Here is a 14,966-nt window from a genome sequence, read left to right on the forward strand (position 1 = left end):
CTGGAGCATTCCAAGATGGAATGAAGGAGCAAGAAGTTGCTTGTGCTCTGAGAGAGACTCCATTAGGGGTTGGCACAAACTGTTGTTAGCCCTGGGAGATCTCAGAGTTAAGGACGCCCTGCTTCATGATTCCCTGGGATCCTGAGTGGTGGTGGCATCTAGCAGGTGGACAAGAACTACAGAGCAGCACCAAGTGGAGGAGGAGTTTGGGATCTGGTGGACAGCATCTCAAGCACATCCTCTCTGCTTGGATACCTTGGACCACCTTGGCTTTTGGCATCCTGAGATCATTTGTGGATTACCGTGAGAAACTCTCAAAGCCACCCACAGGCCCTTTAGCTGTGCTGGTCAAACCTGGCTGGAACCAGGTTTGGAGCAGCCCCCCAGAGACTCCAGAACAGCTCCTTTATGCCCAGCCTGGACTAAGGTCAATTAATATTAGAGAAGTTAAGTCCTCCCTTTGCCCTGTGGTTTTGCCCATTAGGTTCTAGTGTAGAATTCCCTATCCCACCTTTATTTTAGTTGAACATAATTAAAACTATCTAAACCTTTTACCTTGCCTGCTTGTTTCAAAGACTCTGGCCTAGTGGTGACAGTTGGCCAACAGCCATTTTTGTCAGTTAGCAGCAGCTCAGCTATGTACTCTGGTCTCTCTATCCTAGTCCTGTCTCTCCTTCAACCCAGTGTGTTTACCCACAACCATTTAGATTATATTTTAACATCCCTGGTGTCCATCTTTTTCACACTCGTTAAATCATACCTCAGTCTCCAAATGTTTGAATGATTTCTAATTTTCTTAGTTTTCTCCTATTTAGTATTAAAGCATGCTGCTGTTGTTGTTTGTCCTTTGTCTTCAGAGAAGACCAGTGATAGCATGGAGTGATGTCTTTTCTAGGGCATGAATTAGATTTAAGGGAGGCAGAGTTGCCACAAAGTCAGCAGCCTCATTCTCTCTTCCAGAGTCATCAAAGTATAGCAGCAAGAGAAACATCAGGCGATGACCTGGGATGCAGTAAATGGATGGCCTTGGCTTCTTCCATGTCTGACCAAACTCTAAGGACTCCATAGCACCTGCTCTTTAGAGGCCAGGAATGCCTTCATGGGCACTGGAAGAAATTGGTCTCATCCACCCATTCTGTAGTGGAAAAGTCTTCACATGCTTGAGGTAGACATTCCTTTCACTAGCCCAATGGGTTCAAGGCCTGTCTGTTACCGTTTACCTGGTTTAGCAAATCTGTCGAGAAGTCTTCACCAGTGTGTGGCTGCTGCACATGCTACAGCATCTTGGAACCACAAGGGAGTTGAGTTGAGAGGAAAACACCAAAGGACCAGGTTTGAAGGGAGCCCAAAGGTGGTAGTTCACCTTGAACACTCCATTAAACCATACATGTGCTATTTATAGCACCAAAACAACCAGCATCATAACACTGGAAATTTATCTTCCCTAACTTCCCTTAAGTAGAAAGACAATTACCCTATTTTCCCAGATCTAAGAGGAAGCATTTTCCCAAAAACTTCCTTGAAAAGTACTTTTGATGTTTGATAAACATGTAAATTCTTTATTTTTAACTAGCCTGGACTTTTAGTGGCACTAGCTAAGTCTATGTCTTTTGATTCTGTTCTCCAAATTGTAATGAAGTAATTTAGGGAATAGAATAGAAATTTATGATGAGTAATGAGAATACAAGAAGAAATGGAATTGGAGGGGGAAAAGCCTGTTATTTCATTTTACAATGAAATAAATATAGAAAGCTAATGCTGTAGTAATTTGATTAGTGATCTGATAACTGTGGAAAACAACCACTAGTGAGTGTTAAGTGGCCCACTTTAAAATGACCCACTTAAAACAAAGATGTCTCTATAGTGAGTATCAAGGTTAAGAAAAGAGCACCAAAGAACAAAAACACCTACAGTCAAGCAGAGTACCGAGACTTTCACATAAACTCCACACTTCTAATAACCAAACGTGCCTGGGATATATCAATCAAGCTCTTTGGGTCTTAGGTTTCCAGCTGTCAAATGGTTTTAGCAGCTATATGTCTAATATACCTGAAAGGGGAGCCTAGCTTCACAGTGGGGAAAAGTGATAACTATGAAGAACAGACTATTTTTGTAAAAAAAGACTCATTTGAGAACTTTAGTCTTAAGGACATTGTATAATTATTTATGCATTCAAAAGAATTCCCAAAAGAACAACAATCACAGTAGCAAAAGGAGAAATGACTTACCCCATGTTTCCTTCCATGAGGAGAATCATGTTGTATATGTGGGAAAATATGAAGAGAAAGAGAATGGTACTGAAGAACATAGTCATCCAAGAACCGTGATCTTCTCGAAACATTTTCAACCGAAGTAATTGACCTAAAATATGATTAATAAAATACTTGGTCACACAGTACCTTGAAAACACAAATGCTTAATTTGCTGGAAGACAAACAAAATCTCACTGTCTTAATCAGACTCTTGCTCATGAAATCAACTTATACTGCCAATGATCATTCTTTCTTTTGATTAAATAAAGACATTCACTTGAAAAAAGTCTAAAACAGACTTACTTTGGAGAGCATTTCATTCTGTAGATGGTCATGTTATAGTGATGGTCTGGCACACAATTGATGTCTATCAATTGGTATCTCCATTGACAGGTCTCATGTCCTTTACTCAATTCTGCTCTCCCTTGACCTCTGAGCATTTGCCATTGTTGATCATTTTCTCTAGATTCTCTCCTCTAGCTTTCATGGAATTGATCTCTCCTGGTTCTCCTAACTGTGTAACCACTCCCTCCCAATTGCCTTTGTGGAAACTTCAGACACACCATGCTCACTAACTATGGATAACTCCCAAGGGTCTATTCTGGGTCCTCTTCATTTTTCATTTTATACTGTCTCACTTGGTAATCTCATCAGCTCCCATAGGTTCAATTATTATCTCTAGGAACATAATTCCCACATCTATATTTCAAGTCTTAGCCAATCTCCTAAACTGCACACATCAAAAACTATCTTCTAGACATCTTGAATTGAAAATCCCACAGGTATGTCAAGCACAACTCTTTTAGTTGTCCAAAAAAGAACCCATTATATTTGTTATGTCAGGCACATACTGAAGTGCTTAGTAAATGCTCATTAACTATTGGCTGACTATTGGATGTACATCCAGGAGGCAACCAAGAGCAGTGGCAAGTGAGAAGATGGCTACTTGCAAGGATTCAGAGGAACCCAGATCCCCCACAAATGCTCTAATAAGATTTAGCTAATGTACTATTCTAGAAAAAAGTAAAAGGAATCTCCTCTAAGACTTCCACCCAATTCAGGAATCCACAGTAGAATTTCTAGAATCCTGTAAAAATTCTGGGATATTCAAGCTATGGTAGGTCCAAGGCTTAATCCAGAAGGTAGATCCCAGACAGCCCCATGTAGCATGTACAGCAGTTTGGGGCAAGAACAGGTATTTTCCTGAAGTCAGTAGCATTCTGACCTAGATCAGGCCTTCTTCAAAACCTATAATTACAGCAACCCAATCAGAGAGAGCAGTCTTGGGTGATTCTAAATGGATCCAGAGAGATACTAATGACTGGAGATCAGCTGCAGGAGAAAGTCCCTAGATAATATTCAGTTCACACAGTCCCTAAAACCTGTGTTGGGAACACAACATGGGAATAGCCCTAGATTTCAGCAACAGAGGGGAAGTATCCCAGACAGAGCTTACAACAAGGAGAGATATGGGAACCCAAGGGAAAAGGGGGTCTAATAGGGAGTCAGTTCAGAACCCAACAGGTTCTTCTAGTGTCATTCAGTTTCCTTACCCAAAAGCAGTGTCCTCCACCCTCAACTTAGATAATGAAGTAGATAAGATGAGCTAACCAAGGAAAAATGAATAATATGAGGAAATATCTTGGTTTAAAGTTTGCATAGGAGAAAAGATAATAGCAATCCTGCAACAAATCCATGTAAAGCCTTGGAGCAAACAATCATGCTTCGCTATCAAGATTACAGAAGTGCTAGAAGAAATGAAATGAGATATAGAATGGAAAAGATAGGAATGAAAGAATGGCAAGGAAAATAGATACTTTCAAAGAAGCAGTAGAAAAACTCACTGGAAAACTAAAGCCTTTGGGGGCAGCTAGATAGCTTAGTGGACAGAGAAACAGATTTTGAGAGAAGAGGTCCTGGATTCAAATGTGACCTCATACACTCCCTAGATGTGTGATTCCAATTGGAATTGTCTTATATCGTTGTAATATTGAGAAAAGCTATCCAGTTGTTTATCACATATTATTACTGTTGCTGTATATAATGTTCACCTGGTGCTGCCCACACCACTCCGCATCAGTTCACATAAGTCTTTCTCTGTTTTTTCTGGAATCCTCCTACTCATCATTTCTTAAAGCACAATAGAATTTCATTACAATCAAACATACCATGACTTGTTTAGCCATTCTCTGATTGATTGGCACCTCCCTATACTTTCAAATTCTTTGTGACTACAAAAAGAGCTGCTATAAATATTTTTGTGCACATAAGTCCTTTTTATAACTTTTTAAAATCTCTTTGGGATATAGATCTAGTATGAATAGTTTTATAGCCCTTTGGGCATAATTCTAAACAGGTCTCCAGATTAGTTGATTCAGTTTACAACTCCTTCAACAGTGCATTAGTGTCTCAGTTTTCCCTCATCTCCTCCATGTTTGTCATTTTATTTTTCTAAAATAATAACCAATCTGATAGGCTGGATCTTGGAGTTGTTTTAATTTGCAGTTCTCTATTAATAGTTATTTAGAACATTTTTTACATAACTATAAATAGCTTTGATTATTTTATCTGAAAACTGCCTCATATCCTTTAAACACTTAACACTTTGGGAATGATATGTATTCTTATACATTTGTCTCATTTCTCTATGTATTTGAGAAATTAGGCTGTTATTAGAGAAACACAATTTTTTTTCATTATTATGTTATTATATAATATCTTCCAAGCAATTTTCCAAGTTTATGCTATTCTCACCCTCATTCGACACCTTCCATCCTCAAAAGTGTTTTGCTTCTGACCACCAGGTCCCCAAATTTGCTCTCCTTTCTATTGGCCACTCTTAACTCCTTCCCTTCCTAGTTTCCCATGGGATAAGATAGATTTCTATACCAGATTGAGTGGATATGTTCTTCCGTCTTCAAGTCTTTCTTTCCTGGAAATAATCAAAGGAATGCATGCTGTAGACCTCTTGGTAAAATGAGGCCTCAAGCCCAGGATGATATATAGCCTCTGTTGTTTACTCCTTTGTAACTGTTTTTTCTCCCTGGTTTTAGGTGGAATATTTGAGATAGCAATGACCTGGTGAGCTTCGCAAAGTCTACAGAGCAGAAGTCCAGTAATGGGAATCCATCCTAGAATTTGCTACAAGCTGAGCTGAGAGAGACATCAGAAGCCCCAAGGATTGGGAGCTTGTTCAAGCAAGTCACTACCATGACCTACAGGGAGAGATTCCTATAGCACAAATTCCCAAGGAGATTTGGTGAGAGAGTGTTTTTTTTTAAACCCTTGTCTTCCATCTTAGAAGCAATGTTAAAGAAAGGTTCAAGGCAGAAGAGCGGTAAAATCTAGGCAAATGGTGTTAAGTGACTTACCTAGAGTTACACAGATATGAAGTATCTGAAGTCAAATTTGAACCCAGGACCTCACATATTCAGGTTTGGTTCTCTATCCACTGAGCCACCTAGCTGCCCCAGGATAAATAATTTGAAGCAACCACTTTAAGTCTGAGCTAATTCTCCCCAAAGGAATGGGGTAGTATAGGTGAGAATTGTCCCCAGTTCTGGGGATATATTTTCTACTTCTGTTCTTTCTATATCTTCTCAGCAAGTACACCTTTGCAAAAGCGAATACATATTAATTAGTTAAGTTATTCTGGGTTTTTAAACACTGGGTTAATAAATGAAATTAGAATGATAGTAACTATAACTGATCATTGATATTTAGAAATACACACCAAGAGATAGCATTTGACCTGATAGTATTACAGAAGAATCTGACTGCTGTTTAGTGTTACTCCTAAAATCTTGTAAGGGAGATATAACAAGCCATCTAAGGAACTGACTTGCTTGCTAGTGCAAGTGAAAGGTAGGACAAAGATTCCCAGAGATAGGGGATACAATATAAAACCTTTTGAGATGCAGTCAAAATAGTCATTATGGAAAAATACAAATCTCTGATCATTTATCAGCAAAAGAAAGCAACACCAGATCAATCAATGAATTGGGTATACAACAAAAACAGAGAAGAAGCAAATCAGAAAGCACAACTAAACCCATAGAGAGAAATTCTGAAATCAGAGATAAAACAGAAAACAGAAAAAGAAACTAAATTCATAAATAATAGCTTTAAAAAATACTATGTAAACAAAATGGAAGTTTATTTATAATATATATAACATATACAATAATAAGAAATATTATTTATCAAATAAACTTCCATTTTGTTTATATAATTAAAAGAACCCTAGAAACATAACAAAAATTAACCGAAACAATACCATCAGGACAATAGCAGTAGATAAAAATAAATTGATATAAATCATTGGCTATTCTGAATAATACCAAAAAACTCAAAAGAAAAAGATTTTTAAAAAAGATATTCCTGAAAGTCTAGCTAAGAAATACTGAAGAATTATATGAAAACAACTATAAAACCTTCATAGAAATAAATGCAGATTTAAATAATTTAAGACATACTAATTGCTCATGATTTAGCCATGCCAATATAAAAAGAAAAACAATCATTTCCAAATTAATCTGGTAAAATAATTCAATTTGCCCATTCCAAACTACCAAATGTTACTTTATAGAGCTAGATAAAATAACAATTGACCTGGAAGACTAGGGATAGAACAAGGGATAGAAAAGATCCCAAAATATAAAATTGATGATTTTGTATATAAAAAATTGAAAAGGGGGCAGCTGGGTAGCTCAGTGGATTGAGAGTCAGGCCTAGAGACAGGTTCAAATCTGGCCTCAGACACTTCCCAGCTGTGTGACCCTGGGCAAGTCACTTGACCCCCATTGCCCACCTTTACCACTCTTCCACCTAGGAGCAAATATACAGAAGTTAAAAGTTTAGAAAAAAAGAATGCAATAAGGGTGCAGATTAAAGATCCCTTACTTATAAAAAAAAATTGAAAAGTTTTGCAGAAACAATACCAATACACTTGGAATTAGTGTCTTTTATCAGGGAAGGTAATTAGGCTTTGCAGAAAATTTGTTTGATAAAGGATTGATATCTGACAGACATGTTAGGGATTGATACAAACATATAAGAAGAATCATTCCCCAAAAAGCAAATGGACAGATTAAGTGATTTACCTCTAATTACACAGTCAATATATGTTGGACACTGGATTTGAACTTTGATATCTTTAAGACCAAAACAAGTCAAGTCTCCACTATACTATGCTGACCTTCACAAATACTTTTAATTAATAATTTCCTTAATTCTTCCAACAAGTAAACCAAAAGTATTAAACATGCAATATGCAACACTTCCACATACAGTCTATACCAGATTAAAAAATAAGTGGGAAATATTTGAAAAATTAATAAAAATACAATAATACATAAGTAATATTTATATATGGTCTTTCAAGTCAAAAGCAGTGGAGAGAGATTCGTTGGTTGAGTTTAGTAGACTCCATTTCTATTTGAATTTGACACCACTGATGTAAACTTTTCCTGATAACATGCATGGTCTTTTTATTTACCACCTAAATATTCAACTTTATAATGCTACTTTGCACAAGATAGTATGTTTCTCTTTAAGCTGTCTTTCATTATCTTAATAATGAAAGCTTCTGAAAGTCTTTAGTTACATCTACTATCATCTGGTAGTCCCCCATAGAGTTAATATGACCTGTCATAATGAGTTTAATTATAATTTTAGTAAATACAAATGTTTTGTTTTGGCCTTTCTAACTGACATTGATTCACATTAACTAAGAAAATCTAATCCTTATTATTCATAATTGATTTCATGAAAATGCTCATCAATTTTGGAATGAAACAAAACTGGGAGAGATGGCTGTGGGAGGCCAATAAGAGAAATAGAGTCTCAAACAGATATTTTTATCTGGACCCCATCAAAAGATCAATGCAATTCGGCAAAGCTGTGTGTTGACCCTTCTCCTCTGCTAGTCGGAGCTAGACTGGATGGGTTATCTAAGATAAAAATCTTGACTTCTCTTTTGATTCCTTTTCTGATCCACACCTTTTCTTATTGGAAAAACATTATAGTCTTATTGGAAAACTTTAAGTTCTTAGAAAACCAGCAGTCAAGAGGTTAACTCTCTCTCTCTCTCTCTCTCTCTCTCTCTCTCTCTCTCTCTCTCTCTCTCTGACCCTGGGCAACCCCATTGCCTGCCCTTACCACTCTTCTGCCTAGGAGCCAATACACAGAAGTTAAGGGTTTTAAAAAAATTTTTTTTAATGAAATTAAGAAATAAGAAAGAGGAATACATGTGGAGAAGAAGGAAGGAGAGACATAAGGGGATAAATAACCTCACATGAAGAGGTATGAAAGAGTTAATACAGTGGAGGGGAAGCTAGGCAGCGCAATTCTTGAACTTTATTCTCAACAAGATTGGCTTAAAGAGGAAAAGACATGCACACTCAGCTGAATATAGGAATCTATCTTACCCTATATGAAAGTAGGAGAGAATGGGGAATGAAAGAAGTGGGGTGAACTGATAATAGGGAGGGTGAATGAGAGAGGCGGTGGTCAGAAAAGGCTGAGAGAAAGAGAGAAATGGTTGAAAACTTATATAGAAGGAAATATAAAGTTTGGAATCAAAACAGTGATTATGAATGGGATGAACTTACCCATAAATAGGAAGAGGATGACACAGTTGATTAAAAACCAGAATCTCAGAATATATTGTCTATAAGAAACACATTTAAGACAGAGAGATGCATGCAGTATAGAAGTAAAAGGCTGAATCAGAACCTATCATGTTTCAACTAAAGTAAAAAAGCAGGGGTAGTAGCAATCATGACACAAGATGAAGTAAATGAAAGATAGATAAAATTAAAATAGATAAGGAAGGAAACTACATCTTGATAAAAGGTATCATAAACAATGAAGCAATATCAATATAAAGATATATGTACCAAAAGGCATAGCATTCAGATTTCTAAAGAAGTTAAGCGAGTTATAGGAGGGAATGGACAGTAAAACTAAATAGTGAAGACCCTCAACTTTCCCCATTCAGAGCTAGATAAATCTAACCAAAAAATTAACAAGAAAGCATGTAAAGGAGGTAAATATACTGTAGAAAAGTCAGATATGCTGGATCTCTGGAGAAAAATGAATGAGAATGGAAAGAAATATATCTTTTTCACAGTGGTACATGACACCTACCTAAAAATTGACCACTTCTTAATGTATAAAAGTCTCACAATGAAATGCTTAAAGGCAGAAATGTTTTAAAAAAGCATTCTTTTCATACCATAACATAGTAAAAATTATATATGGTAAAGGACTATGGGAAAATTTTAAATTAATTGGAAACTAAACAATCTAATCCTAAAGAATGAGTGGGTCAAAAAACAAATAATAGAAAAATCAAGAATGAAAATGACAACAATGATACAATAAAATAAAATTTTATAGGTTGTAGCCAAAGCAGTACTTAGGGAGAAAATCTATGTCTCTAAATGCTTACATTAATAAAACAGAGAAAGAATAGATCAATAAATTGGGAATGCAACTAAAAAAAATTTAAAAATCCCAATTAAGTACCAAATTAGAAATCCTGAAAAGTAAAGTTGAAATTAATAAAAATCAACAGAAAATAATTGAATTCATAAATAAGATAAGGACCTGGTTTTATGGGGGGGGGAAATAAAATAGATAAAGCATTGGCTAATTTGATTTTTTAAAAAGAAGAAAATCAAATTACCAGTATCAAAATGAAAAGGGTGAACTCACCACCAACGAAGAGGAAATTAAAGCAATTATTAAGGGCTATTTTCCCCAATAATATGCCAACAAATCTGACAATCTAAATGAAGTGGAAGAATCTGTCAAAAGGTAAAAATTGCCCAAATTAACAGAAGAAGAATACTTAAATGAACAAACCATTAATGACTTATGGCCAATATCAAGGAAATTCATTTTTCATTCTTAAGTATACAGAGAATGGAATCAAATTTGTAGGAATACAGGTTATTGCCCAATTAATAAATGCTTGGAGAATATGAACAGTTTTTAGGTGAAGAAATAAAAGCCACTTAAAGTAATATGAAAAAATACTCTAATTTATTATTGTATAGAAAAATGAAAATTTAAATATTAAAACAAGTTAAAAGGACTAAAAAATATAGAAGAAAGTATTAAGGAATCTCATAGCAAAAAACAAAGGGACATGCAAAACAGATTGATGAGGAAAAAAATTAAGAATCATTATATTGCCTAAATGTCTTAACCAAAAGAGGGTCCTACACATTCTTTTCAAGAAATCTTAAAAAAGAAAAGCAAAATGACCACTTGGAACTCTTAGAACCAGATGGCAAAGTAGGAGCAGGAAGAATGCTGAAATAAACCCCCAAATGAAAAGTCCAAGGAACATCATTGCTAAATTTCAGATATTTCAGGTCAAAGAAAGTATAGTAAAAGCAGCCAGGAAAGAAAAATTCAAGTACCAAGGAGATATAGTTAGAATCATAAAAGATTTAGGAGTCACTACTATCAATGAGTGGTAAGATTAGAACAAGATATTCTGAAAGGCAAAATACATTTGCTTACAACCAAAAATCACTTGCCCAGAAAAACTGGATGCATAACCTTACAGGAAGAAAAATGGACTTTTAATAAAATGGACCTTTGATGAAAAGACCAGAGTGATGCAGAAACTGTGAAATACAAACATAAGAGTTAAAGCATAGTAAGTGAAATAAGTGAGCAATCAAAGGGAACTATAACTATTTGCATTCTACTATGGAGAGATGGGTGTAAATCATACCATCATCAGGAGTTATATTTAGAAAGCAAATAAGACAAAAGGCCTGAGCACAGTTATGCTATGTTTTGATGTTAAAGTAAGAAGGGAAAAGGTCCATAAAAGGAATATATCGGTGGGGAGAGGGTTAGGAAAAGAAAGGATAAGGCTATTTACCACACATAATGAAGGAGTGAAAATTGAAGCTGATACAAACAAGGAGGAGCAGAAGGTGACACTGGAACCTTGTTCTTATCTAAACTGATCAAAGGAGGTCAGAATATATATATATATATATATATATATATATATCCACACCCACAGGTGTGGAACAAAAAAAAATTTCACTCAATAGAACAACAGGAGAGAGAGGGGTAAATTAAAGGAAAGATTATTCCTAAGCAAACCAAACTCTAAATAATGAGGGGAAGGGGTGGATTTTTAAAGGGAGTTTAAAAAAAGATAATTATATATAGGCTATATAGGTGGCTTGGAAGCAAAAGCAATTATAATTGTGGAAATTACACCAGAGAATATGATAAGCACATTCCTTCTTTCTCTTCTCCTTTATGGAAGGGACAAGAAATAAAGAAAAGGAAAAGCATGAGAATATCTTGGAGAGAAATATACAACCATTGACAATAATTATGAATGTTCAAACTCCAGAGTAACCAAAATTAGAAGAGAAACAGAAAATAGTTTATTCTTATTTAGTTCTTTAATATTAATTTCTTGTGTATATCATTTCCTGTTTCTCTGGATTTCTGTATCCCAAATAAAGTCTAATTTATAAAATATATGGGGAAATTATTCAAACTTTTAAGAATATGAGTCATTCTTCAATTAAAAATTGGTCAATGTTTATGAACAAGCCATTTTCAAAGGACAGCATCCAAGTTATTAATAGCTGCATTTTTAATGCTCTAAATCACTAATAATTAGAGAAATTAAAATTAAAAGAATTCTAAGGTTCCACATATACCCATCAGATTGGCCAAATTAAAAAAGGAAAATGACAAAGCTTGGAGGATTTTGGAGAAACAAGTATATTAATGCACTACTGAAGGAGTTGCAAACTGGTAGTCATTCTGGAAGGTAATTTTCAACTCCATTCTGAAAAGCTATTTGGAATAGCTAAAAAGAGCTCTTGCAGTGATATAGCACTTTAAGCTTATCAAAGTGCTCTATGAATATAATCTTGTTATAATCCCATAACCCTGGCAGGAGAATAGACTATTATCTCTATTTTACAGATGAAGAAACTGATGCAGACTAAGGTTAACTGATTTGCCCAGGGTCAAATAGCTAAGAGGTGTCTGAGGGACTGAGATGGCAAAATAAGGAAGAAACACTCTTGATCTCATCCAAATCCATCTCCAAACAACCACACACACATACACACACAGAGGCTCAAAATGAATTCTGTAGAGGTAGAACCAACAAAAGACAGAGTGAAACAGCATTCTATCCCAAGACAATGTAGAAGGACAGTAAGAAAGACCTGCCTCACAACTCAGTACATATGGCACCCAATAGAACAGGCAAAAGGGGGAGTGGAATCTATCTCAATCCAGTAAGCCTTCAGCACCCAGAGGAAACAGTACAGTGATCAGAATCCAGATCAATTCAGCAAGCACTCAGGATCAAGGGTGAAGCAAGGATGCCCATTATCACCACTACTATTCTACATTGTACTAGAATGCTATTTATAGCAATAAGAGAAGAAAAAGAAATTGAAGGAATTAAAATAGACAATGGGGAAACAAAGTTATCACTCCTTGCAGGCGATATTATGGTATCCTTAGAGAATTCTAGAGAATCAACCAAAAAACTAGTAGAAATAATTAACAATGTTGGCAAAGTTGCAGGATATAAAATAAACCCACACCAATCAATAGCATTACTATATACTACCAACAAAGTCCAACAGCAAGAGATAGAAAGAGAAATCCCATTTAAAATAACTGTAGACAACATAAAATACCAAGGTGGGGGACAGGGGCCCTTCCTGACAAGAGAAACCTAGGAATTATAGGAACAAAGTAACAAACACTTTTCATACAAATTAAGTCAGACATAAACAACTAGAAAAATATTAATTGCTCATGAGTAGGCCAAGCCAATATAATAAAAATGACGATTCTGCCTAAATTATTTTATTCAGTGCCATATCAATCCAACTTCCAAAAATTATTTCATAGAACTAGAAAACATAATAAAAAAGTTCATTTGGAGGAAGAAAATGTCAAGAATATCAAGGAAATTAACGAAAAATGAAAAAATATGAAAGAACGTAGCCTAGCTATACCATAGCTCAAAGCAATAATCATCAAAAAACAACAACAAAAACAACAAAAAACAACCTGGCACTTACTAATAAACAGAGAATGAGATCAGTAGAATAGATTTGAAATACTCAACACAATAATAAAGGATGATAGTAACTTAGTGTTTCTCCCAAAGATCCAAGATTTGGGTAGAAGAATCCACTATTCAACAAAAACTGCTAGAAAAATTGGAAAACAAGATGGCAGAAACCAGGCATAGACCTCATACTATAAACCAAGATAAAGTTAAAATGGATATATGATCTAGAAATAAAGGGTGATACCATAAGCAAATTAGGGAAATATGGAATAGTCTATCTGGCAGACTTATGGATAACAAAAGAATTTATGACCAACCAAGACATAGAGAACATTACAAGGTATAAAATGGATAATTTTGATTACATTAAACTAAAAGAGTTTTTTGCACAAACAAAACCAATACAACCAAGATAGGAGGGAAACAACAAACTGGGGAAAATTTTGTAGCAAATTTTTCTAAAAAAGGCCTAATTTTCAAACATATAGAGTCGCATTTATAATACCAGTCATTCCCCAAATGGCGAAAGAGTATGAATAGGCAGTTTTCAGATCAAGAAATTAAAACTATCTATTGTCATTAAAAATGGTCCAAATCACTATTAATTAGAGAAATAAAAATTAAAACAACTCTGAGGTATTGCCTTACACCTATCACATTGGCTAATATGACTAAAAAGGAAAATGATAAATGTTGGAGTGATGTGTGAAAATTGAGACATGAAGACACTGTGAACTGACACAACCATTCTGAAGAGCAATTTGTGACCATGCCCAAAGGCTACAAAATGATACCTTCCTTTGACCCACCAATCTCTCTACCAAAGATCATAGAAAGGGGAAAAGTACCTATTTGTACAAAAATATTTATAGCAGTTCTTTTCGTGGTGGCAAAATGTTGGATATTGAGGGGATACCCATCAATTGGGGAATGGCTAAGTAAAGTGTGAAATATGATTTTAATAGAATACTGTTATACCATAAGAAATGAGGAACAGGACAATTTCACAAAAACTTGGAAAGAAATATAAACTGATGCAAAGTGAAGGGAGAAGAACTAGGAGAAAATTGTACACAGTAATAACATTATTATATGAAGATATAACTATGAATGACTTGAGTATTACCAGTAATGCCAGAATTCAAGCCAAATTCCAAGGGACTCATGATAAAAAATGTTATTCACTGCCAAAGAAGAAATAAGTAGAGTCTAAATGCAGACCAAAGTATACCATTTCTCACTTTATTTCCTTCATGAGGCTTTTTTGATTATAGGAAATATGTGTCTTTTTTTATAACATGATGAAAAAAGAAATATATATTGCATGATAGTACATGTATAACATATCAGATTACTAGTCATCTCAGGGAAAGGGAGGAATGGGTTTGTTTTCTCTTTGATCCTTTTGGGATATAGACAGATTGAGTAGTCCTATCACTGGCTCGCACTTAAAAATAACTTTTTGGAAGCTAGATGGCCCAGTGAATAGAGCACTTGACCTGGAGTCAGATCAGGGGTCGGCAACCTTTTAGGCTGTGAGAGCCATAAACGCCACATTTTTTTAAATGTAATTTTGTGAGAGCCTTACAGTGCTCACAGTGTGCACTCCTGTAACAGCA

At 35.2% G+C, this 14,966-nt stretch overlaps 1 protein-coding gene across 2 annotated transcripts in view; it reads right to left on the bottom strand.

Annotated features, from left to right (window-relative positions):
• The window catches only part of TMEM117 (transmembrane protein 117), a 93,204-nt gene that overhangs the window by 47,833 nt on the left and 30,405 nt on the right, over window positions 1-14,966 (bottom strand). For both annotated transcript variants that reach the window (XM_044677966.1, XM_044677967.1), the window contains exon 2: window positions 2,229-2,361. In XM_044677966.1, the coding sequence (XP_044533901.1) occupies window positions 2,229-2,361 (133 nt within the window). The remainder of the gene's footprint in view (window positions 1-2,228; window positions 2,362-14,966) is intronic.

This window comes from Gracilinanus agilis, chromosome 5, assembly GCF_016433145.1.
Source record: "Gracilinanus agilis isolate LMUSP501 chromosome 5, AgileGrace, whole genome shotgun sequence".
NCBI classification, from domain to species: domain Eukaryota; kingdom Metazoa; phylum Chordata; class Mammalia; order Didelphimorphia; family Didelphidae; genus Gracilinanus; species Gracilinanus agilis.